At 51.2% G+C, this 23,847-nt stretch overlaps 9 protein-coding genes across 9 annotated transcripts; 6 read left to right on the forward strand and 3 right to left on the reverse strand.

Moving 5' to 3' along the window:
* Positions 1-12: 12 nt before the first annotated feature.
* Positions 13-2,024, forward strand: CONPUDRAFT_141966 (alpha beta-hydrolase). Its single transcript, XM_007766689.1, has 9 exons — positions 13-272; positions 325-453; positions 504-613; positions 664-752; positions 809-834; positions 892-1,021; positions 1,076-1,615; positions 1,671-1,951; positions 2,006-2,024. Exons 1-7 carry the CDS (start codon positions 79-81, stop codon positions 1,397-1,399), a joined length of 1,002 nt encoding a protein of 333 aa, XP_007764879.1. The 5' UTR covers positions 13-78; the 3' UTR covers positions 1,400-1,615; positions 1,671-1,951; positions 2,006-2,024.
* Positions 2,025-2,200: 176 nt separating this feature from the next.
* Positions 2,201-7,305, forward strand: CONPUDRAFT_162583 (DEAD H helicase). Its single transcript, XM_007766690.1, has 34 exons — positions 2,201-2,404; positions 2,463-2,471; positions 2,525-2,533; positions 2,580-2,674; positions 2,729-2,761; positions 2,828-3,049; positions 3,112-3,207; positions 3,276-3,532; positions 3,594-3,760; positions 3,815-3,880; positions 3,931-4,002; positions 4,052-4,094; positions 4,142-4,179; positions 4,227-4,273; positions 4,335-4,400; positions 4,448-4,500; positions 4,550-4,629; positions 4,681-4,860; positions 4,912-4,932; positions 4,981-5,059; positions 5,115-5,128; positions 5,182-5,322; positions 5,379-5,662; positions 5,710-5,875; positions 5,944-5,970; positions 6,018-6,091; positions 6,149-6,157; positions 6,207-6,277; positions 6,328-6,354; positions 6,408-6,423; positions 6,473-6,727; positions 6,777-6,835; positions 6,890-6,958; positions 7,013-7,305. Exons 1-34 carry the CDS (start codon positions 2,282-2,284, stop codon positions 7,216-7,218), a joined length of 3,174 nt encoding a protein of 1,057 aa, XP_007764880.1. The 5' UTR covers positions 2,201-2,281; the 3' UTR covers positions 7,219-7,305.
* A 17-nt stretch (positions 7,306-7,322) lies between these two features.
* CONPUDRAFT_162584 (kinase-like protein) lies at positions 7,323-10,972 on the reverse strand. Its single transcript, XM_007766691.1, has 15 exons — positions 10,653-10,972; positions 10,553-10,592; positions 10,347-10,498; positions 10,168-10,275; positions 9,917-10,049; positions 9,674-9,865; positions 9,385-9,623; positions 9,116-9,320; positions 9,015-9,061; positions 8,866-8,955; positions 8,728-8,811; positions 8,609-8,674; positions 8,446-8,548; positions 8,102-8,391; positions 7,323-8,042 (listed from the first exon to the last, which is right to left on the reverse strand). Exons 1-15 carry the CDS (start codon positions 10,938-10,940, stop codon positions 7,401-7,403), a joined length of 2,679 nt encoding a protein of 892 aa, XP_007764881.1. The 5' UTR covers positions 10,941-10,972; the 3' UTR covers positions 7,323-7,400.
* Positions 10,973-11,102: 130 nt separating this feature from the next.
* CONPUDRAFT_98378 (3-hydroxyisobutyrate dehydrogenase) lies at positions 11,103-12,799 on the forward strand. Its single transcript, XM_007766692.1, has 4 exons — positions 11,103-11,472; positions 11,575-11,798; positions 11,859-12,238; positions 12,327-12,799. Exons 1-4 carry the CDS (start codon positions 11,219-11,221, stop codon positions 12,522-12,524), a joined length of 1,056 nt encoding a protein of 351 aa, XP_007764882.1. The 5' UTR covers positions 11,103-11,218; the 3' UTR covers positions 12,525-12,799.
* Positions 12,800-13,010: 211 nt separating this feature from the next.
* On the forward strand, positions 13,011-15,471 carry CONPUDRAFT_98379 (uncharacterized protein). The gene is made up of 8 exons (XM_007766693.1): positions 13,011-13,131; positions 13,192-13,386; positions 13,452-13,549; positions 13,641-13,846; positions 13,910-13,971; positions 14,032-14,092; positions 14,164-14,380; positions 14,459-15,471. The coding sequence occupies exons 1-8, from the start codon at positions 13,101-13,103 to the stop codon at positions 14,834-14,836; spliced, it is 1,248 nt and encodes a 415-aa protein (XP_007764883.1). The 5' UTR covers positions 13,011-13,100; the 3' UTR covers positions 14,837-15,471.
* A 489-nt stretch (positions 15,472-15,960) lies between these two features.
* CONPUDRAFT_98382 (cyclic AMP-dependent protein kinase catalytic subunit) lies at positions 15,961-17,767 on the reverse strand. Its single transcript, XM_007766694.1, has 4 exons — positions 17,758-17,767; positions 17,278-17,681; positions 16,433-17,229; positions 15,961-16,376 (listed from the first exon to the last, which is right to left on the reverse strand). The coding sequence occupies exons 2-4, from the start codon at positions 17,675-17,677 to the stop codon at positions 16,215-16,217; spliced, it is 1,359 nt and encodes a 452-aa protein (XP_007764884.1). The 5' UTR covers positions 17,678-17,681; positions 17,758-17,767; the 3' UTR covers positions 15,961-16,214.
* Positions 17,768-18,636: 869 nt separating this feature from the next.
* Positions 18,637-20,076, forward strand: CONPUDRAFT_135146 (CDK-activating kinase assembly factor; the record flags this gene model as incomplete). The annotated part of the gene is made up of 5 exons (XM_007766695.1): positions 18,637-18,890; positions 18,940-19,028; positions 19,084-19,236; positions 19,287-19,360; positions 19,415-20,076. The coding sequence occupies exons 1-5, from the start codon at positions 18,714-18,716 to the stop codon at positions 20,074-20,076; spliced, it is 1,155 nt and encodes a 384-aa protein (XP_007764885.1). The 5' UTR covers positions 18,637-18,713.
* Positions 20,077-20,131: 55 nt separating this feature from the next.
* On the reverse strand, positions 20,132-21,721 carry CONPUDRAFT_118193 (DUF1671-domain-containing protein; the record flags this gene model as incomplete). The annotated part of the gene is made up of 8 exons (XM_007766696.1): positions 20,132-20,662; positions 20,714-20,927; positions 20,985-21,031; positions 21,083-21,116; positions 21,165-21,236; positions 21,287-21,423; positions 21,476-21,605; positions 21,655-21,721. 8 exons carry the CDS (start codon positions 21,719-21,721, stop codon positions 20,206-20,208), a joined length of 1,158 nt encoding a protein of 385 aa, XP_007764886.1. The 3' UTR covers positions 20,132-20,205.
* Positions 21,722-22,311: 590 nt separating this feature from the next.
* On the forward strand, positions 22,312-23,740 carry CONPUDRAFT_118195 (20S proteasome subunit). Its single transcript, XM_007766697.1, has 9 exons — positions 22,312-22,386; positions 22,441-22,478; positions 22,538-22,579; positions 22,630-22,756; positions 22,814-22,938; positions 23,003-23,128; positions 23,183-23,359; positions 23,414-23,474; positions 23,527-23,740. The coding sequence occupies exons 1-9, from the start codon at positions 22,365-22,367 to the stop codon at positions 23,619-23,621; spliced, it is 813 nt and encodes a 270-aa protein (XP_007764887.1). The 5' UTR covers positions 22,312-22,364; the 3' UTR covers positions 23,622-23,740.
* The last annotated feature ends 107 nt before the right edge of the window (positions 23,741-23,847 follow it).

Here is a 23,847-nt window from a genome sequence, read left to right on the forward strand (position 1 = left end):
GTAAACATGTGCGTTGCCGGCGCTTTAGAGCTTTAAGCTATATTCTCGGTCTCGCGACCTACTAGCATCTCCGACACCATGGCCTCTGATCCATCCCCTAAGGATGCAGAACTGGGTGACGACTACGTGACCTTTTTCGATCCATCCACTCGTACTCGGCGAGGTCTCTGTCCTGTGACTGAAATACGGAACAAGGGAGACCCGTTTGAAAGTCACTCGCTGTACTTTGAGCTTCATGGGACTGGACCTCAGAAGATCGTGTTTATCATGGGGTAAGATCATTTCAGCCTTTTCATTTCAGCATCATACATCTGTGTCTCGCAGTCTCAACAGCACATCTTTCGGATGGTCACCACAAGTAGAGCACTTCTCAAGGCTGAGTTCTGGTTACACCACGCTTGTGTTCGACAACAGAGGGGTAGGCATGAGCGGTACGCCCAAGGGACCCTACACGTACGTGCTTCATTATGGTCTTTCCGGTGGCAAGCTTAGCGAATGGATAGAACGAGTGGCATGGCGAAAGACGTCGTTGCTCTGCTCGACTATGTGGGCTGGACAGCAGAAAGGGACATTCACGTCGTTGGTATCTCACTTGGGGGCATGATAGCCCTAGGTATGCCGGTTCATGTTGCATGCGCACACAGGCATCTCAACATCCCTCAGAACTTGCTACCCAAATTCCCGAGAGGATTATCTCCCTCAGCCTGGTTGTGACGACTCCTGGAGGACGCCCTTGGTCCAATTTACCACCTGTGAGTCCTGAGGCCTGATGCACCGACTTGGGATTTCCCGGACTGACGGTATGTAGTGGAAAGGTTTCAAAGCTTTAAGCAGGTGATCACTGGTTTGTGCTGCATAATCTGAAGTCCATCTGGAGCTGAATCTTGAAAGGCTTCTTACGATGTCTGATCCCAATGCCAAGATACCCATAATCATGGCCATGCTTTTCCCCACCGATTGGCTTCCCTTGAAGGCCGAAGATGACCCGCAAGGCCGCACTAACTATGAGATCCAGGCAGACGTGCGTACCATATCCAATAATGCCTCCATCTCAAAATGAACAATCCATCTTCAGTCCTACGGCAGGCGGTTGGCTATAACGAGGGTGCAGTCACCCGCCGCTGCCGTGTCGCAAATGGTTGCAGGCCTCACCCACCATGTCACGCCCGAGCGCCTGCGGAAGATCTCCTCCTCAATACCGAAGGTCCTTATTCTGACCGGGGACCAGGACAACTTAGTGGACGCACGGAACAGCGCAACCATCAAGAACGACATGCCAGAGGCTGAATACATCGTGTGGGAGCATACCGGACATGGGATTACCGCCCAACACCAGACGAGATTCAACGAACTACTTGAGAAGGTGTTTTCAGAAGGCGTTGCGGCATTGCGTCAATAATTTGCTTCGACGCTAGAACACAGCTACTTCACTAGATGATGTGATGCATTAGATTTCTAGTTGCGAGAGTCGTGCATTATACCAGTGTAAATATGAGATTGTACGAAATGCCAGTACCAGTGCTAGTGGCCATGTCTCTGAGAACTAGAAACACCGAGTAGTAGCGACGAAGCAGATTGCAAGAGTGTTATGGATCCTCGGGACGGTTGACGTTGACTGGAATAAGCTCACTCAAAATAAGGAACGACAGCATGAAATCACTGGTACGCACCGGTATGGGTCAAGGTCCTACTTCTCGCGTAGCAAATCCTTCAGCTGTTTCCTGACCTCCGGGGCAGCCTTACCAATGGCAGCCCGGGAAACACGAGGCTCAATGCGAAGGTTTGAAGGCCATTCTGAAGCCTGCTGTTCCTGACGTTTCATGAGGGTATTCAAGATGGGCTCAATCCGTGTCCGATCCTCCGAGCGAGTAAGAGGTGGAGGCAAAACTTGCTTTTTGGGTACGGAGGACTTCGGAAGGACATGCAGGAAGCGAGCGACTGTTGTGCGCATCTGCGTCAAAAATTGTTAGATAGAGCTTTTGCCAGGATGAGCTAGAGTCCCTGCCTTGGTACGAACTAGCTTTTACTCCAAATTCGAAGTGAGCGCGGGCTTACAAGTTGCTGTCTGGTCCAGGTAATTCACCTCGGTGCCTTTTGTGACTGACGCGTCTGGTCACAAGCCAATTAGGGGAAACGCGCAAGGAAACGCGTCCTCAGCGCAACCTCAACGTCCCACCTAATTACACGGTGCCCCCAAGTGCCCCCAAATCAATTGGTGCACTTAGCTTTTATCGAAGCGAGACCAGACTCATAGCCAAAAAATCTTACTAAAGTGCCCTCTATGCCACCGAAGCGCAAGGGAGTAGCCGATAAACCCGAAACGAGTAATGGGCAGCAGTCCAAGAAGGCGCGTGGCAAAGAGAAACGAAAGGATGAATCTACATGGCCAGCTTATTTTCAGGATGTAAGTGGAAATCACTGATGTGTTCGACAAAACCTTTCTTAACCCATCTTTACGACAGCTTTTCAAGGTAAGCCTATGACCTACTGAGGTTGATTGGCTTTTCTCAGTAACGCGTCGTAGGTCTTTAAGGTATTCCTGAATAACCTTATTTCACGCCCTAAGCTCATATGCCCAGGCCATGAATACGGTATTGGCTTTTGTTTCGTCGCGCAAGCACTTGGCGACGACCTTTCCGGTCGTACGATCTTCCGTTGAAGGGCTACTAAAACGGTGAGTGTGCCATGGTTATTCAGGTAGAGCTAGCGGCTCAACGTTTCCTCGTAGTCCTCTGGAGCTTGCCAAAGTGGCAGAGCTGAAGTGAGCTGAGCTTACCGTAGCTTCCTCGTATGCGTGGCGACGTCTCACTTTCAAACCTCGACATAGAGCGCTGTTGCCAGAGCTCATCAAGTTTGCCTATATAGCCAGGAACGAACTACGTATTCACGGAGATAATTCCTCGCAGGCTCGAGGAGGCAGGAAGAGTCCCGACTTCTCCTTTTCTTCTCAGGCAGGAACGTCAAGCTCCCAATTGCCTGGGCTTGAGGAAGAAGAACACGTCCTTCTCCTTGAGTTTGCGGAGAACTCGAAGGGTAAGAAGGATGCACCGTATGTATTCCTCGAATCGAATCAGCGGCTCCCCTCGACGCTAAAAGTGATTCTTCTGTTAGACAAGGCTTATTCACCATGCCTCCTGCGATGACCCCAGCGGCAGTAAAGAAGCTTGTGGAGCAGCGTAACGATAGGTTTTATGATGCTGTCAACGAGTATGGGCTTCTACATCTCATTCTCTTCTGGATATCTCTGTGATGCTTACATGGTGCTATCTTAACAGGCTCCTTGAAGCTACACCGCATGAAGAGGACCCCGTCTTGCTGCTTCAAGCAGCTGCCGAGGAGCATCTACCTGTGAATCCCTCTGTAGGCGTTCCGAGTCAAGTAGGCGACTTGAAAGGTGGAAACAAGCGCGGAATACCCGAGCCGCAAGATAGACCTACGATAGATGAAATTATAGACAATATACAAGAACAAGAGTGGTACCAAAATCAAATTGTGCACCGCCGCATCGTTGAGGCTAGGCAAGCCACGATAGGTATGTGCAGGTTTAACATGACTGTTAGCACGCCATTGTAGATATTGAGATCGATCTTCAGGGGACTTGGTTACTCCTCTCTCAGACAGCTTGAGACAGGCGTTATGGGACTCAAGAAATATTACTACTTTATATCGACATCAAGCTCAAGCGATCAATGCTTTGGCTGCTGGACAGCACGTCATTGTTTCAACGAGTACTGCGTCCGGGAAAAGTGTCATATACCAGGTGTGCCTCTGTGTGACTACTTGGCGAGACAGTCCAATGATTAGGAAATGTTAGGTACCTCTCATTCGATGCCTGGAGGAGGACCCGTCTGCGACGGCAATATTCATATACCCCACGAAGGTGCTTTGGTCGTCTTTGGGAGCTTAGACGTTACTAAAGCATTGTCGAAGGCTTTGGCTCAGGACCAGAGGACGGCGCTGGAATCACTTCTCTGGGCGTCCCCGGGGCTGCACCATGTGAAGGTGCTCTAACCTTTTCTGTCATGATCTCACAATCCTCATTAGTTCAAAGGTGTCAACCTACGATGGAGACACACCCCAGGATGAACGAGCGTGTGCGTACCCACAACGATTCATATTCATGGTTCTCATCCACATAAAGCCATTCGTGAACAGGCTTCTGTGATTTTCACGAATTTTGTACGGTTTGTTACAAAGTAGCGCACCTCAGAGCTCAACTTATCCAGGATATGATGCATGCTTCAATCCTTCCCCATGAAGATGACTGGAGAACGTGAGTTCGTTGGTTATGCTGTGGTAGAATCACAACCATTTATTTCTCATGTTCTCCTTAGTTTTATGAAAAATCTTAAGCTCGTTGCCGTGGATGAACTACACTACTACTCGGACATAATGGGAAGGTATGCAAACAAGTTCTTACGCGGCTACGGTGCTGAACCCCGTTCAGTCATGTCGCGCAGATACTGCGCCGGTTTCGACGAGTCTGTACCGCTGTCGGGAGTGTGTGCCTCGTCTCCTGGGTGAATTGTTGTAATAACACCTCACACAGATCGTCGAGTACGATTTGTGTCATGCAGCGCCACCATCTCGAACCCATTACAACATATGAAGCAGATGTTTGGTGTAGACGTAAGCATCAAACCCTCCTCCGCAACTAACGTATATAAGCTAGTTTGATAGAACGTGGAGGCAATCACTGAAGACAGCGCGCCATCTGGCCGAAAGGACTATTTGGTCTGGGACCCTCCATACATAGACTCTGGGGCAGCAAACCTTGGAAAGAAGAGCTCCATTGCAGAGGCGACGGGCCTCATGCGCTTTTTGATGAAGCAGGGTGTCAGAGTAATCCTGTTTTGCAAGGTTGGTTCCTTTGATTTATCTTCTCCACTTTGGTTAACTAGAAGGGCATAGATCAGGAAAGCATGCGAGCTGGTCAGGACATCTTTCAAAGTTGTACCTAGGTTACTCACGGAACTGTAGGCCATGAAGACTCTTCGTGCTGACCTCAGCGCTGAAGGTCGACATGATGTGCTTGCTAAAGTCATGCCATATCGTGGAGGTTAGTTTATCTTCCCCTTCCTACTGTTTGTAGATGTTCATAGAGTTCTTGTCAGGATATAACCAGCAGGTAGGGCAGCATTCCATCGTAAGCCAGTTATTGGCTCACTTTCCGTCTCGTAGGACCGGAGACGGTTAGAGAAGGAGGCTTTCACTGGTAACTTGCTTGGCATTGTGGCGACCAACGCGCTCGAGCTCGGTGTGGACATAGGCGTCCTGGACGCCGTCATCATGCTAGGTTTTCCGTTTGGCCTTGCTTCTTTCGTACGTTCGACATCAGACATTGACTCTTTGTCACCCAATGTGTTGACTTGATTCAGAGACAGCAAGCTGGGAGAGCAGGCCGCCGCTCGCGCGATTCACTCGCAGTCCTTGTTGCTGACGGTCTTCCTATTGACCAGCACTATGTCAATTTCCCCGACGAGCTGTATAACAAGCCCACGAAGGAGCTTATCGTAGACCTAGAAAACAAGATCATCCTCGAAGCTCATCTTCAGTGTGCCGCGCAAGAAATGCCTCTGTCAAAGGAAGAAGACTCGATTTATTTCGGTCCGATGCTAGGCGAGCTATGTGACCAGAAGCTCGTCAGAGATAAAGAAGGCTGGTGTGTGGACTCGAGGTTGGACTTGACGCTCGCTGACCGCTTCCAAGGTATCATACACACCCCAAGTTCTTGCCTTACCCATCGAAATTCGTCTCGATACGCGGCGCAGAAGAAGAGAAATACATCGTCATTGACATTACGAAAGCAGAACCCAAAATCATCGAAGAGATTGAGTTCTCCCGAGCTCTATTTGAGCTCTACGAAGGCGGGGTGGTACGTGATTACACACACTAAATTGTAATAGTTACACTCACACGAACTGATCCTTATTGCACTGACAGTTTATGCATCAAGGTCTAACATTCATCGTGCGTACTATTGCATTAAGACAGATGCAACGCTGACCTCCAATTAGGTCAAAGAAATTAGTAACGAAATGAAGACAGCCAAAGTTATGAGGGCTGATGTTAATTGGATCACCAGTCCAAGGTGCGTGCTCGATGGTTGGCATCATGCTGTGCGTGACCCAGCTCTAACCTTTTGCAGAGACTTTACGTGAGTTTGTCTTGAAAATACCAAGCATCAGGCTCATAATGTACTTCAGCGATGTTAATGCCGTGCAAGTGTACCGCATCAAAGAGATTGCAGGCTCATCTCACAGAGCATACTACGGAAGTGAGTAAATTATTCCGAGGCGAGAGACATGCCCACTGATATCGGGCAAGGGGTGGACGTAACAACTATTGTATACGGTATGTACGAGCGGTATAATACCTCTGATGGTCGTGTTCTGACCGAGTGCCAGGATTCTACAAAATAAGGTGAACCATATCTCTAAGGATGAAGAGCAAAACTCTAACCGCCTGATAGGAACAAGCAGATCCTCGACACCGTTGAAATCGACAGCCCTCCATGGGAGAGAAGCGTGACGGGGCTATGGCTGGACGTCCCCAAATCTCTCCTTGGCCTGTTGCGGGCGAAGAACATCAACGCGGCCGAAGCCATTCATGCAGCGTGTCATGCATGGTTGAATCGATTCGCACTTGCGGTAGACCTAAAGACCGAGTGCAAGGCGGCAGAAAAGGAGTACAAGTCATCGGAGTCGGCGCGCAAGCGACCAGCTAGGTAGTCATTGTTGCCTCTGGAGGTTGCCACATCTGACCTTGTTCGGCAGGCTAATATTTTACGATGCTGCAGCAAAAAGCGGGATGTCAGCCAAGGGTTTCGATCACGGTAAAGCTTCCCTTTCATGTGACTAAATATCCAACGCATCCTGACGGTCATCAGTCAACGACGTACTTCGACGGGCACATGATACTGTCGAATCGTGTCCGTGTCCTGACGGGTGCCCCAACTGTAAGCACGCGCTTCATGCTTCGCAAGGCGTATACTCTAACACCAGTGCATAAGGCGTACATAGCATATCATGCAAGGAAGGAAACAAGGTCGCCTCGAAGCTCGGAGCATTTCTCGTCCTGCGCAGCCTACTCAACCTCGAGATCGAAGCAGACAGCATTCCCACACAGCACGACGACGCAGAGGGATTTAGTACAGTCACTGAAGCAGGGTTTATCCGTCCCGTCGAAGGCGTTGAAATAGAGAAGGCTTCTGGTTGATGCCTACTTTCCGGTTGGAACACTGAATTAATATGTAGTATACCATGACCTCAAGCTACTCGTAAACCAAATCAACCTCCGTATCACTGAACAAAATCAACTAAGAAATAACAGCGCATCACCCGTGAAGCATAGTATGACATATGATCCGACCACGTCTACTTCAATGGATCGAAATCGCCCTAATCATTCGACGATGGAGGCTTGCTCGGCGTGCTAAGTCGTGATGGCTGCATCGGCGCCATCATACTGCCCATATTGGCCATCCCCATGCCGCCCATGCCACCCGCAGGGGTCGACGGTGTCGACGCTTGCAGTGGAGGCGCCGAGAATGATAGCGGCGGTCCAGACATGGAGGGTAGCGGTGGAGGGCTCGGTGATGAGAGACCCATCATGGGAGAGAACGAGATGTTGTAGTTGGGCTTTGGCGGTTGCTGCGGCTGCTGCGCCGCCTGTGACGTCGCGGTCATTGGTGAAGTAGACAAGGAAATGTTGTAGTTTGGTCGTTGTGGCTGCTGCGGCTTCTGAGCGGGTGCCGAGGGCGGCGGGGACAACCCGAAGCCGCCGGAGCTTGAGGGTGGCGAGAGGGGAGGTGGTAGCGAGCTGGAGTTGGGTTGTGATAAGTTGTTGAATGCGCTATGGAAAGAGGAAGATGAGACGGGCTTCGCCCCGAGTTTGGACGGCCGGGCGGGAGCGGTGCTGATAGTCATGCGTGGGGAGGCTGGAAGAGATTGCGAGCTGGTACTCGCTTGGAACGAAGACTGTATGGATGGTTGTGGCTGCATAGGCTGCGAAGGCGATATTGCTGGGCTTGAGGTTGCCGTCTGGGTGAAATTCACAGTCACTCATGAATACGATGCGTGGACAAAAATGGGACACGTACCTCAGCAGATGGTGCAGGAGCATTGAGTATGCTCCCCCACATATCATCGTCATCCCAGCCCTTGCTTTCAATCGCACTGTCCTGCTTGACAGTTCCGTTGGCGGCTCCTACTAAACTCTCAAAGTCCATCGGGCCGCTTGTCGCAGCCGAGCCATTGACCGCGATTGTGGGAGCAGAGGAAGAGTCGACACGATGAGCGTCACGAAGGAATTGTCCGTGCTCCCGTTCGACACGGTCGCCGAGTTTCTTGATAACCCCCATGAAGCGGGTGAACTGCTCCACCGTAAGCACTAGAATGACCGAGATGAGATGAATGAGCTAGTTCGGAGGCACAGGTTACTGACATGGTCCTATCGACATTGCCCAGAGCTGAGGGAGCACGAGGGTAGCGACAGCCTCTCTGTCGACCTTGAAGCCCATGGCTTCCTGAACAGCCAGTGTCGCCATCTTAGAGTGGGAAGGTCAAGCTAAAGACGTGCATGCTTTGAAGAAGGGTAGCTGACGCACCGTGACGGCAGGCTCCTTCGTCCGAATCTTGCTCAGGAGAGGCACAAGCTTCTGCGTCAAGCTTGTCTACTTCCGAATCAGATTTGTACTCGTGAATAGCGGGCGAGAACGGAGCACACCTGGTCAAGCGTCTTCACCATACTATGGAAGGTGACCAATGTCGCCACTTTGACACTCAAGATTTTCGTCCGAGTAAAGACAAGCTATATGACGTTGTCAAAAACATATCGGCCATCTCTTCTCTAAGATGCACTTACAGCGACGCGCGGGAACAGCACGCTCGACACCTCAGCGTAGTCAATGGTCTCGCATAGATCGGGCACCGTCTTCAGCGCCCGCTCTTGAACCTGTCGTTGCACAAACGTCTGAGCACAAAGAAACATACCAGCTGGTCACTTAGACGTACAATAGAGTGCTCGCTCTCAAGGGCGTGATACACCAGCGGCAGGACCTCTGGTGATCGCCATCACTCACCTATCTACCCTTTCCATACAATAGACTACTCACCTGACTGGAATATTTTCTTTTCCGTCTTCTCTTGTAGCATGGTGAGATTATCGAGCAGTGTGAGCATACACTGCGGTGGATCCTTCAGCGCAAACAGTGGTTTCAGCTTCGGGAGCACTAGCGATGCGAACTGGTTTGCCGAGATGATGTTCGCAATCGCGAAGATGTTTGGAAGAAGATATGGGAGCAGCTGGGTATCTTTCATCTATGTATTGCGACAATGACGTTCAATTCGGCACGAGAGCGTTCATGGGGATGAGAACGCTTACTTCCTCAAGCAAACTTGGCAGGATCTTGCGCACACGCAGACCCTTGGAGAAACGCTCGAGTACACTGGTAAGCCCACGCATGAACGTGATCTTCTCCTCGCGTGTCTTCGTCGCGAACGTCGAGCGGTCCAAGAAGCTAAGCGTCGAGATAGGCAGCGACGAGAAGAAGCCGTACGAAGGCAGGTCAGCGGGCGAAGGACGCGATGTCGGCTGGCGTGTAAGAAGCACACGGAGAAGGTCTTGGTCGGTCATCAGTGCCGAGCTAGACTTTAGTAAGTAGAAAACATACTCTGTAGGTCCGGGTCAAATCTTTCGACGTCTGCCACAAGCCTTGAGTCGTTGGCATTATCTCGCAATGAGCTCAGAGAGTTGTGCGTCTTTAGAGGTGGGCTGCCGCGAGCGTGAACGGCATACATCAGGCAGCCAAGCGAGTACATGTCCGAGAGCACGGTGTGCTGCTCGTCGAGCGCGTATTCGGGAGCTTTGGGAGGAATGGGTCTCAGCCAACAATATCATGACAAGAACAGCGCACCCATATAGTCGAATGATCGCTGCACATATGCTGGCATACGTCCGTCAAACGTTGGGAACTCCCATCGCGTTGGTCTGCCCTCTGGGGAGGTCAGGGGTATAGTAAGACCCAGACCAGAGATCTTCCAGTCACCCTGTACAAGGATGCAACAAATCACGAGTGGATAAGCCGATGCATTGACAACAGGAAGTTGATAAGAAGCAGTGCAGGTGTGAGAGAATTATCCACCATGGCAGGAAGATGTAACGCACGGCATCGTTGATGATCACAGTGTCGGGGCGGATGTTGGAGTGTATCAGACGCGCAGACGTGTGGAGGAACGAAAGACCACTGCATAGTTGTATAATGCCCTTCTGGATCTGAGCAGAGTAGTTAGAACACGGTGCCGCAAGCGGACCCGCGTTCAGGGCCAGGGGCTACTTGTTCTCACCTCAACTTCGTCCAAGTCTAGTGATGATGTAGAGTAGGTAGAGCGGGAGCGATGAGAGGACGAAGAGGTGATGGCGAGTTCGAGGGGAGCAAGTATTGGTTCTGTTGCGAAGATGAGTTCTGTCCGAGTATCCTCAAGAGGTTCGACCATCTCTGTACACAATCCGGATGAGATCGTGATGAGCAGGCACAATCAGCACGGCATACCGAGAATACATGGGTGCCTAAATTTGCTGAGTGCCGACGACTGAGTACGTTATCCTAGCTTGAGCTAACAGATACAGCACCAGCAAACGCAGCTGCGCACCTCTAGCTTGAGCACCTCGAGAACCTTGTCGCGTGCAGCGCCGGTGAGGCCCTCGAGCTCTGTGCTTTTGTTAAAGCTCCAAACACTGACGCGTTTATTGGTGACCTTGTGTGTTGCAGCCTGAACTCTCCAAGGACCAACTCTGACAGCAGGGGTGGGTGCCGTAGAGCCCGGAGTGGGTGTAGAGGAGCGACTTCCATTAAGCGAGGAGGAAGCAGAGCCAGAGGAGAAAGAGTATGATTGGGATATTGCGCTCCTGGAGAAGAACGCGCTCGCCGCCGCAAACATTGTTCTGCTCCCTCGTGCTGTGTTGTTCTGCTCAAGTGTTTCTGCTCGTTACTTCGCGTCGTGGCACTGCACGCGCCGAAATCTTTGCCCCTGTATGGTAACCGGCGCTGCTTTACGTAACGCAGTGCTATGACATAGTGCGTTGACTGTGCGCGTCCACCTGTTTGACTGACAGGACCAAGGTCCGGATAGCCGAGCGTCGGCGCTCTCAGTGGACCCCACACGCTTCTTCGTGTCCTTTCCACCACCTCTCTTCTCCCTCATCTCGACTGAGCACGATGCGCCCTACAGTTCGTCTCCTCCAGTCCATCTCCCCGGCTGCTACGACGCGCCAGAATGCGGTCGCTTTCATCGGTCTTGGCCGTATGGGTGCCAACATGGCGTACAATCTCTTCTCCAAGACTTATGCTTCGAATCCGGCTACCAAGTTCGTACTCTGCGACGCAGTACCCTCTGTTGCACTTGATCTCAAGCGCCGTCTTGAAACTGAGTTCAATGGTCTTGATGTCCAAGTCGTGCTCAAACCCGAGGAGTGAGTAATATAACTACACACTCCCGCGCATCATCCACATCTTTGGCCGAGCAACTTTCGTGCATACCACCTGCATGCACCTGATTCTGATTCATCTCTCAGGGCTGTCAAGGCTGCACAAACCGTGTTGACAATGCTGCCATCCTCGCCGCATGTCAAGACTGTCTATACCGAGGACGGTGGCATTCTCCCCACACTTCACGCATTGGCGTCACACCACACCTTACTCATCGACTCCACAACGCTCGATGTCGATGTTGCACGCGCCGTTATGCGTGATGCCGAGAATGCAGGCGCCAAGATGGTTGACGCGCCTGTCTCAGGGGGTAAGTCCTCTTTCAGGCAATCCATGACTTGAGCACGAATATCAATGTAAAATCGTGTAGGCGTGGCCGGTGCAAAAGCAGGTACCCTATCCTTCCTTGTTGGTGGCCCTGATGCTACGTACAAGCTCGCACACCCGTATCTGTCGATGATGGGCGCCCGTATCATACACTGCGGGCCGGCAGGCGCGGGTCTCGGTGCGAAGATTTGCAACAACCTCGTCCTCGGCGTCCAGCAAATTGTGGTTGGCGAAGCCATGCTGCTTGGAGAGCGTCTTGGGCTCGATGCTGGTGTGCTTGCTGGCGTGATCAATAGCTCCACCGGTGCGTGCTGGTCGTGCCATACGAACAACCCGGTACCCGGTGCGCTGAAGGAGAAGGCGATCGAGCCCCCATGCGAACGTGATTATGAAGGCGGGTTTGCGACGGCGCTGATGCTCAAGGTGCGTGTATTATCCATGAGCACATTAAATGGCCGTGCTCAGCCTAGTTGCTGCATGATACACGATCGTTGATGCGAGATGCACGCAGGACATGAACTTGGCTACGCAGGGTGCCCAGAAACACGGCACTGCGCTGCCCATGGGCACTGCAGCTAAAGAATACTATGACCGCATTATCCAAGCTAACCCTGTTCTGGCTCGGAAGGATTTCTCGAGCGTGTACACTGCGCTCAGAGAGGACAAGCCGTCGGCAAGTCGGGAAGCCGGATCAAGCGGACTGTCATGAGGCTCAAGCGGCTATAACCGTAATCGCCTGGTGGGGGGCAGGCGCTGATAGTGGGAAGGACTGAACTGAGAAGGCACCGCTGATGTATAGATCATGGAACTTGAGAAGCATCGGCCATTGCATGCTTCACACCATGATGTTATCCCCCGCTTCTGCACCAGTTGGAAGGCCCCGGAAGAACAGGGGGTCTACCAGGTGACCGAGCCGTTGGGTGTATATCACAAATTGTACCATAAAAGGATAATCTTAGTCAGCGCATGGGACGAAATTTACGCTCCACGTGATGCGGAAGTGATCGTGGGACGGCCTGTGATTGGCTGGAGGGCAATCTGGCCAAAGCGGCTTCGAATCATTGCACTTGGTTGTTTCCTTGCAGCTGCAAATTTGGGTTTCTCGTCTTCTTGTCTGCGAGCGATTGGCTTTCCCTGTTCCCTTCCTTTTCTCGCTCCTGTCGATATAATCTCCTTCGCCTTTCCCTTCCGCCGTGTAGGCCAGACTTAATATTCACCCATCCAGACGAAACGAAACTGCGTCACAGCCAATTCACCCAACGACTCGAGACATTTACAGGCAGCCATGGCCGACAAACCTTCTGCCATCATCTTTGGTGTGTCCCCGCGCGCTAACAGCGTCGCCCGTCCCCATGTGCTAATCTCGAATCCCGCAGGCGGCGTGAACACGTGTTCCCGTGCACTAGTCGCCCTCCTCGTCCCCCTAGGCGGAGACCCTCTCGTCTCCCATCTCCGCATCGTCGACAAGTTCTCCGTCTTTCCTCCCACTACATACATCGGCGCAGAGTTTGCAAAGATCCTCAATCAGGGTGGCCCCGTCGAGTATCGTCAAGCTAATCTGACTGTACCTGGTATGTCTTACCCCTCACCTTGGGCTCATCAATGAACATTTTAATGTGTTTCTTGTCTTGATTAGCCGCTGTCGCCCAGGCTTTTGAGCCGCCGCAGGGAGTCGCACCCTATAGCCTCGTCTTTGATCTCACAGGCGAGATCAACTATGACCGAGGTGAACCTGTGCGTGTCCCTCTCGGTCGTCGCTCTCCCGGATTCTGACCATCTGGTACCTGCCATCTGAATACGCGGGGCATAAAACGTGGTCATATAGATCTTCATCCAGACGACTTTCACTGTCGCGCGCCATATTGCGCTCGAAGCGACCAAGCGCAACGTCGCAGCGTACGTCCGTCTTCAACTCCCCGTCTATGAGTCTCCGGAGAAGGGTGATCACTCCGAGGCCGAAGACGTCAAGCCCGTCACGCCGCGCGATACGTGGTGGCATGAGACGACGCGCATGCTTGCGGGGATGCCTGAGTGAGTGAACCGTTCAGTCCCTCCTGCATCTCCCCTCACGGCGTTCGATCGTGCTACTCCCAGGTTGAACCTGGTCATTCTTCGCATTGGCTTTGTATACGGTCCCTATGTCGATTATGGCCTCAGTACGTTTTTCCCTCATTTCGGCATTTACCACCCGTTCGTATTCTGATGTCCCCACGCAGTGGCGCAAGTCATCACTGTCGCATCCGTCTATGGCTACATGTCGAAACCCATGAAGACGTTGTGAGTCATCCGTTACATTTACTTCTAGTTATGACCGGAATTTCTACCTACACGTTCTCATCACTTCATAGGTGGGGGCCGGGTAAGGATCCTATCAACACCATACACGTCGATGATGTCGCTGGTGGGCTTTGGGCATGCGCAAACTGGATAAAAGGTGTGGGCCGGAAACAGGCCGACATTGAGGCCGGCGTGCCGGTCTTGTTCCACAACGATAAGGCCAAGGTTGCTGAGGTCGAAGGCACCGTTTCTCCCAAAGAGAACCCCATTGCTCCTGTATTCAACCTGGTAAGTACGGCGCCCCGCATTATGCCATTCCTGTCCTCATGAGTTTTGCTGGGGCTGGTCGCGAACATATCCTAATAGGTCGATGAGTCCGAAACGACCCTTGTCTCTGCAGGAAACACGATCACCTCGTTCTTTGGGACTACATTCGAATTCTACAACACTTTGCAGAATACCGTTGCGCGCTTCCGGCTTGATGACGTTGTGGACGAAATCAACGAGCACCACGTTGGCACCTGGACTCAGATGCAGCAGATGTCGCAAAAACCGATCACCCACTCGCCGCTCAACGGATACATGGATCGCTACGCACTGTCACGGCATCGTCTCGCTTACGACGCATCCAAGATCAAGGCTGTAGTTGGGTACAAACTGAAACGGCCTACGTTCTGCCGTGAGAACATCCGCGAAATGATCGACAAGTGGAAAGAAGATGGAGTCTGGCCCATCCTAGATTAATCTCGGGCACCCACATCGTCTTCTCTCATGGTTTGGATCCGGAAGTCTAGATTGGTTTCGGTTTTTCTCGGGTTCCGCACGACAATACCCCCTACTGTACTGGCAAGCAAGATAGGCGACCATGCATACTGATGGAAGACGAACGAACGGAAGCGACGCGGTGGAGGAAGGAGGTTGCCTAGATTGCTCAGCTTTCATGACGCCAACAATACTACCATGCCCTCGTTCGTGCTGGAGCTGCGTGTTCTATGAACGCCCCTCACAGTTCTAACCTGGCGCACACGATGCATGTTGGACTCGAGGAATGTGCTAATTGCTAATAGTTACTTCTGCCTGCTTTTTTACATCAATATTTCAACCCTTGTTGCTTCAATTTTATCTCACTTCTATTTCACCTCTACGTACATGATCTTAATTACGCTCGGCAGAGGCCCTCGGTCGTGTCTTTCATCCGCACATTCACCCTCATCTTTATCCTCATTTATTCTCTTCTCTCAGTTCATGACCAGTTCTCGGCCTCTGGATCTTCTCGTCACCATCACCACCATCAACAACAACAACATCAAACGTAATCCTCTATCACTCCTCATTTCAGCTTCATACCTCTATTTCCTAGTCTGCCTTACTACGTCCCCTCCTGTTGTCTCACCTTGTGTTTTAGTCGATAATGCCGCTTTGCTTCACGTGTTCGGTAATGGATCTATACGTTGTCTCTTTCTGTTGATTGTTTTCCTCGTTATGATGCCTCGGTACAAATGTGCTTGCTCGTTCAGTGTACAGCTGGAAGTGTGCTGGTATGTGTCTCTTCAGTTGCTATTAGTTTGCCATGGATACAGGATTACTATCTATGTCGCGAACCTACGCAAATGGTAAGGCAGTTTACAGAGCGCAGAGTTCAGTCCATGTAGTAAGGTTTTGTTTGTGGTTAAGAGTTGCTATGAAGCCCGAATACAAAGGTAGAATTGTATACAGACCCAACTTCAGACGGTCATAACCAGGCCTTGAGCCAATTAATTACGAACAGATCAATGAATTAACGGCTACATCTAACAATCCGTATGACCAACACGACAGAAACGACGCCGACGATGAGTCGATGTCACAGAAATGATACAGTATGTGATGGGAGTTTCAGGCTACACTTTAAAGCATGCAATATTAAGGAGATGTAGGAAAGGGCCAGACGAAGACAGTGTGCTGTATGCACGATCAGGTGGAGCGACTAACGTTCGCCTATTAAGATTAGCCACGGTAAGAACAAAAAAAACCAGAGGAGCGGCGCAAGGATGGAGTGACGAAGAGCGAAGTTGGTTCGAGATAAATATAAATATATAAATAAGTAAGAGATGGGAAGGACGGCAATGTTATTGAGGGGCTTTCAAAATTCGAGGAATTGGTAGGCGCAGGGGTCGAAACGCTGGTGGACAGTGGGTGGGTTCTCTTCCCCGTGGATGCCTGGCATGTCGTCCAAGGATGGATAGGGGAGGTGAAGGAAGTGGCGCATGTCGTCGACGGAGGTGGTCTGCGGGATGATGGGGGCCTGCAATCGAGGTGAGATACATTCACCCGGAACATAAACGACACCGCCGGACTCACCCTGATCTCACATCGCTCGAGCGCTTCCCAGTCGACGCCCCGGAACCAGGGATGGTCGAGCACGTCCTGTGGCCCACCGCCCATGTTTCCAAGCCGCTTGCTGCGATCAGGATGGAGGAAGCCTTTGATGAGCTCTTTGGACAGCCGGTCCATCGTGCGCGGCCAGTATATTTCTCCCCGTAGAATCTTTTCGTAGATGCCGTAGGCCGTCTCGTCGAAGAAGGGGGGATATCCGACCAGCATCTCGTAGCAGAGGATGCCGCAGGCCCACCAGTCAGCGGCCTTCCCGTGGCCGTCCGACTGTATGATTTCTGGTGCCAGGTACTCGGGTGTACCACAGAGGGTCCAAGTACGATCGTCGACGATCTTTGCAAAGCCAAAGTCAGTCAGCCGGACGTAGCCACGAGAGTCCAAAAGGAGATTTTCCGGTTTTAAATCACGGTAAATGATGTTGAAGGAGTGGAGGTATTTAAGCGCCATGACGATAGTGGCGAGGTAGAAGCGAGTGACGTCGGGAGTAAAGCGTTGTGCGCGGCGGAGATGCGTGAAAAGCTCGCCTCCCGGAACATAAGACATGAGCATATAAATGTTCAGGCTGTCCTGAAACGTCGCAAAGAGATCGACGACAAATGGGTGCCTGACACGCGAAAGAATGTATCTCTCGGCATTGACGTGCTCGACCTGGCGCAGCCGGACGATCTCGCTCTTACGTAGGACCTTCAACGCGAAGATGCTCTGGGATCCGGGTGTCGCGGTCTTGAGACGGACCAAAAGGACACGGCCGAAAGTCCCTGTCCCTGCAGATGGCTGAGTGACAAACATTGAATAGCTGACGGCGCTCGTACCTAAGGCTCCCCTGACTTCAAAGTCTGTAAGCTTGAGCTCTCCAGGGCGAGTCACATGGACCTGTTCGTCTTCCAGTTGTCTGGCTGGGAGGCGAGGTGGTGTTCCTGGCCCTTGTGAGTTCTCTGGAGTCGGGTTACCCCAGATGTAGCGAGGATTCTGCTCGGATGTAGCCTCTGCCACAGGCCTGGTGTTAAGGGCAGATGGCGTATAATCATCAGCCATGTTGACATCGCGCACATCACGTTCGCTGTGTCCAGGGGAAATGGGAGGGGTCATCGGTCCTTTCGCAGGGGCTGAGGGGTTTGGATCTCCACGTTGTTGGGATGTAGTAAAGGGGTTGGTGAAAACAACGCCGACTGGGGCAGTAAGTCTTGGGGAGTCCCTGGGGTGATTCTCCATTTAACTGGAATTTTAGTGAGTGATATGAACTTGACATTGATGTCCACATCAGCAGGTCATAAAGTGGAACTGACACGAACAAAGGTGAGCAGGGTGGACCAGTCGGGTGTCTAAGGCAAGTTAGTCAGCTGCTGAGAGACCTAGGGGTGACCGGAAGACCCTGATGATGAGGTAGGAGAGAAGAGAATTCGAAGGAAGGCTGTGGACAAAATACTGAGCTAAATCATCAAAGTGATCAAGCGGAACGTAAATGTGCTCACATTAAAGAATCGGACGGCCTGGGTGATATGGCTTGGGTTTCTGTGATAAAGGAGGGGGAGGGGGGAGAAGTAGGAGCCTGGTGGGAGAGTCACGGACTCGCCAGGCTTTAGAAGGCCGTCAGAGCTTGCAGCCTGCCAGGAAACTGCCTAGGGGCGAGATGATTGACGACGGCCCACGCCCACGTGGATACCAACGACGTAACCGGACCCGAACTTTCAACGAACCTCTCTTTCCTTTCTTGGCAGCCAGCCACCGCGACCCTGCTCCTTCACCTGCATAAGTTTGGGAAATGTATTAGCCCAAGGCTGGCCAGGTTGCTTGTCGACACCTGGAGCGCACGGTAACTATACTGATTGAATTCATTCCCTCAATGTCTCCGTATTCTTTGAGCAAAAGCCACGTGTCGGCATGGAGCCTAAGAATACCCATGATTTTCGGATGAAAGATACCCTATTGTACACATCTGTGAGAGAGCGGGCGTCGGGCACTGTCAATGCATACATCGGCTGCCTTGCAGTGATGCTTCTTCATGTAGACGAGCATAAAAACAAGGCGGGCGTTCTGTGACGGCCCAACTCCGCCGATGACCCGATGCAACAGCTGAGCGGGGTCAGGGGCTTTCTCTACTATTTTGGGAATGTCACTTCAGTGCATTATTACGCGCCGCGGGAACCGGATCTGTCACCTTGCTCCTTACCGCAGTGAACGTTGACTGCAGCTTGCAGGCTACACCAGCATCAGAAGAACCGCCACTTCCTTGACAGAAGAGCACGCAATGGCATCTAGACCGAACGTTGGCGGATGGTTAATGGGCAAGACTATCAAAAAAGGTGGAGGAGCTACCACAAGTGCGCATCCGACGCGATCTTCTACGCCTCAGGTGCAGAGCACGTCAACTACTGTGTTCGGTGGAGGGGTCAAAGATCCGTCAGGACGAATCTCAGAGTACTCTGTGTGTTGTGAATGCACAATTGTAACCTTCTTAGCTGACAGTTGCTCAGTCTATGGACGATCAGTGTCCTGTGTGCAAGTCTGACCGTTACTTGAACCCCAAACTGCGTCTGCTCGTAAGCGCATGCTACCACAAGATGTTCGCCTTTTCACAAACACGAGCATCTCTTGGCTCCTCTAACATACGTGTGTAGGTGTGAGTCATGTATCGACAGGTTATTCACTCTGGGGCCTGCACCTTGTCCCATATGCCAAAGGACTCTACGAAAGCTCGCATTCACACCTCAAACATTTGAGGACTTGACAGTCGAAAAAGAGGTTGCAGTTCGAAGACGAATAGCGAAAGAGTAATGCGCTAAACAGACCATCCCTTCAGAAGCCTCACCCACTTACCTAGATTCAACAAAAGACGCGATGACTTCCCTGACCTTCGCGCATACAACGATTATTTGCAGGAAGTAGAAGACCTCAGTAAGCCTAATCCCAAATAGGAGTTTGTTCTGATTAATCTTTATGCACTTCTAGCTTTCAACCTCATCAATGACATCGACGTCCCGCAGACTGAAGCTCGCATTGCGCAATACCGGGCCGAGAATGCAGCCTTGATAGAACTGAATATCCAGAGGGAGGAACAGTATGCACAAGCATTAAAAGAGCAAGAAGAATACGAACGCCAAGAGAAGGAGCAGCGTGCAGCAGAGGCACGTCGGGAACAGGAAGAAGCGCGCGAAGAACGAGAGAGGGAACGTAGGCAAATCATCGACCGCCTGGAAACAAGTAACAAGGACGCGGCGACGGTCATCGCGAAGACGCGCGCTGAGACACAGAAAAAGTCCTCCGCCCGTGCAGCCGTGGCACCCTTCAGAAGCAACTCTCAGCTTCTCCGCTCACGCGCTGCACAGAGCTCAACTGTTCCCGATGTTCCTCACGTTCCTCTCCAAGACGACTGGGATGCATACGAAGGGATGTATACATTGAGGGACAACTATGATGATCCACCAAGCGAAGCCGTGCGTAGAGATCGGGAGGGTATTATGCGTGCAGGTGGATATCGCGTGGAGGAGGCATGGGAGAGAGCATTAAGATGCGCTGTTGCTGGCCTGGAAATGGCTCCGTTGACTAGTGTCGCTGGGGACAGTGACATGGACAAGCTCCGTGAAGTCCAGGACCTTCCCACACCAGCATGATCTACTGCACGAATGTCTGCATTATAATCAGAGCGTATTTTATGAATGCTGCTTGGGATGTTGCAAAGATGTGTATATACGATAGAGTCCTTGAATGCAAGTCCAGATAGTAAAAGTTTAAGCACTACATCAGCCGCTCCTAACGCTCGTGACGACTTTATGACTCTTGCGTTCTTCGGGCGTCCAAGGATCGTCCATCGGAAAGGACAAGATCTGAAATTCCTTATGCCTGAGTGTCTTCAACCTGAAGAAATTAACAAAGTCCTCGTAATCCAACCCTCCATTCCCTTCTTTACTCTTCCCGTTCTTTGTCTTCCTGTTTTCGCAGATGTCAATATCTTCATCCTCGTCCTCGTCCAAAGTGCCATCGTCTTCAGAAGGATCCAATATAATGACATCATCTATAGGCCCAGAAGATGGACGGATTCGTTTGATGCGCGGAGGAAGGGACGAAACAGGAGTTTTGCGCTTCATTGCTTGAGTAAAGAAATTCTCGAGCCGAGGACCGGGCTTCTTGAACGGCTCCCATCCCAGAGACGAGTCTCGCCAGTCAAGTGCCGTTTTTCGTACTTTCGAGGGCAGAGAGCTGCGATGGCACGGCTCAACATCGTAGTCATCGGCTCCTAAACTAACTTACTCGGACGGGTTAAACTGCAGAAGGAACGTCTCATTCTTCTTCGTTTCCATGTAGCCAACAATGGTCCTGGAGTGCCCTCGGTGCTGAAGAATTAAGGGCATCTTGTTGGTGGATTTTACCGGTGACGAGGAGCGCAAGATACCATCAGTAGAGTCAGCGGTCTCGGCGCTAGATGTAAAGTAGTCCTTTATCCACTTCTTCATATCCTCCAGACCTGGATGCAGCGGATGGTTTATTGAAATGCCTGCCGTGCTGAAGCATCCTTACTTACCCTGCGCCGTGTGTCCATCCTCAAACTTGAAATCCACTAATTTAGAACTAAGAAGCCTATGAGGGCAAAGGTATAACACTTTAAAATTTGACACTTACGGTACCCCTCTGAAGGTGAAAGCCGTATACAGCTCTAGGTGCAATTGTAAGATAGAGGAAAGATATAGGTCTGTGTACGTACCTGCGGTTCCTATCCACGCCTTTGTTCCGGATAACCCGTCCTTGAAATCATTAGCACCCGCGGCATCATATCCTGGGCAATGATTTAGAACATACTCCTTGTACCAAGCAAGAGCAGCTGACCTTCACGCCAGGCTGCCTCAATCCATTCCTGCAAGTTGCGAACTCCGGGACTTATGGGTTCCCCCAAAAGGTCCGAGTAGCTAGGCTGTATCTGCTGTGTCATTAAGGCTGAACAAGCCATAAGAAAGTTTCGATACCTATATTGCAATTTTGTAAGCCAGTTGATACTTTCCTGTCACGTTCACTCACCCGCAACCCCAGCTACGGTCGAAGGGCTCGACATTGACCAAAACGGCTTCTTCATAGCATAGCACTGCCTGACGAATGTCCCCATGGGTGTGCGAGTATTTGAGCGCCATCTTGAGTAGATGTATCAGTCCTGACGCGTAAGTCAGTTATGTCAGACATTGGGATCACTTAAGCCTGACCTGGAGTATAGTTATGGGGAGGAGGTCTAGACTGAGCAGGGATCCAAAAATCGGACTCAGACTTCATTTCTTTGTATTTTCCCTTGATCTTGGAGAAGGAACTGCTCGGGGCACGAGGTGCTGGGCTGGCAGGTGGGCGACGAGTCGCCCGTTTGTGACCGTTCGACTTTGCTACAAGACCATGCTGGCTAAATGTAACTGTCACCATGAGGTAAAGTGTCACGCACGATCATCTATATTATGTTTCTGATCATAGTGAGCTTGCCGCTCACGCGGAGTCAGATTATCAAACTTGAGGCTACACAGTTGGCAATATACGTGACTAATGTCGTGAAGGGTAAAGTGAGTTATATCTGAGAATCCTAAAGACAGCAGGACGCACGAAGACCCCGTTCCATTCTCATTATTATCTATGATTATAACATCGTCATTACTGGCCGCCATGGTTGACGAAGAAGAGAGGGGTATAAAGAAAGATAGAGGCAGACGCGTCAGAGGCCGCTCAAGCTGGTTGGCTTAGGGGAAGTTTCTTGACACTGACAAGGAAGCGTCATTGACACGCGTCTCAATTAGTATACTAGATTACATCAGCTACTGCACCCGTGCCAGACGCGCGTCCAGCTCGAAGACTCCGGAAGAGGCCAATCTAAAGGTGCACTTGGACCGATCGCGTTCCTTCACTCTGCCTAAACTTACTCCTTCATACCACCATGTCAAGGTCCTACGATCGAGGTCAGTATTGATACTCTGTATACTATATCTCTGCTCTAACGCTCGATCATCCAGCTCTGACGGTCTTCTCCCCTGATGGCCACTTGTTCCAGGCAAGCATACACGCGTCATCCCCTTGGTAGACCCTATAATTCTCAGCCTTGATGTGTAGGTTGAATACGCGCTTGAAGCCGTTCGCAAAGGAACATGTGCCGTAAGCCTTAGCGCGTTCTCCTTCCATTACCCAACCTCAACAGTTATTAGGTCGGCGTACGCGGCAAGGATGTAGTGGTGCTCGGAGTCGAAAAGAAATCGGTGCTGCAACTCCAGGATCCTCGCACGGTCAGAAAGGTTGTCATGCTCGACGACCACATATGTCTCGCTTTTGCAGGTAGGAGCCTTCATAACTCTATGACATGATGCATTGACGCGATTGCTTTCTGTGCAGGTTTAACCGCGGACGGTCGTGTCTTGATTGACAAGGCCAGAGTTGAATGTCAGAGTCACCGTTTGACCGTAGAGGACCCAGTGACTGTCGAGTACATCACCAGACACATTGCTGGCATTCAGCAGGTGATTATCTTTCAGCGGCTCCGAGACAGTTCATTCAAAGAAGGATTGATTTGTGCGCTTTCAGAAATACACGCAATCTGGTGGTGTTCGACCTTTTGGTATCTCAACCCTGATCGTTGGTTTTGATCCCCACGACACTCGGCCACGCCTCTACCAAACGGAGCCTAGCGGTATCTACAGCGCATGGAAGGTACGTCTTCACTTCCTTGGCCAACTTGATGACTTGAATTGATGTCTACATTAGGCGAACGCGATCGGCCGCTCATCAAAAACTGTACGGGAGTTTTTGGAGAAGAACCATAAAGATGATATGTCCCGGGAAGAGAGCATCAAGTTGACCGTCAAGAGTCTGCTTGAGGTCGTTCAGACTGGTGCAAAGAATATCGAGATCAGTGTAATGGAAGAGTATGGCAAAGTGACGGTACGTTTGTCCTGTCAGTTGTACTCTAGGTGCAAGTTACTCATGCGTGATCAGAACCTTGAGCTTTCCGAGATTGAGGCCATTGTTTCAGACATTGAACGAGAGAAAGAAGCCGGTATGTGGAACGTCTCATCTACTGCTATGCCTATGACTGAAGCAATTCATAGAGGCGGAAAGGAAGCGGTCACGGTTGGCTGCGACTGCTGCAGGGCAAGCAGCAATGACGACGCGTGCGGACCAGGGAACGTCCTCGGGGCAGTAGATACATCATTTTGTACCATGTATTCATCACCAAGAACTGGCAATATTCCACCATCAGCCGGAAGTAGGGTAACAAGTAACAATTTGGTACTGGTGGGAGGTTGTGATCTTGACACCGCCACATCTTGAGTTCGAGCAAACACGTCGTATGAGTTTGTCCACGTCGGTACTACGTCGCGTGCGGGATCGGCCGTAGTACTCATCTCGCGGTTGCATACCCCCTCTCC

This window comes from Coniophora puteana (genome assembly GCF_000271625.1).
Source record: "Coniophora puteana RWD-64-598 SS2 unplaced genomic scaffold CONPUscaffold_2, whole genome shotgun sequence".
NCBI lineage: Eukaryota > Fungi > Basidiomycota > Agaricomycetes > Boletales > Coniophoraceae > Coniophora > Coniophora puteana.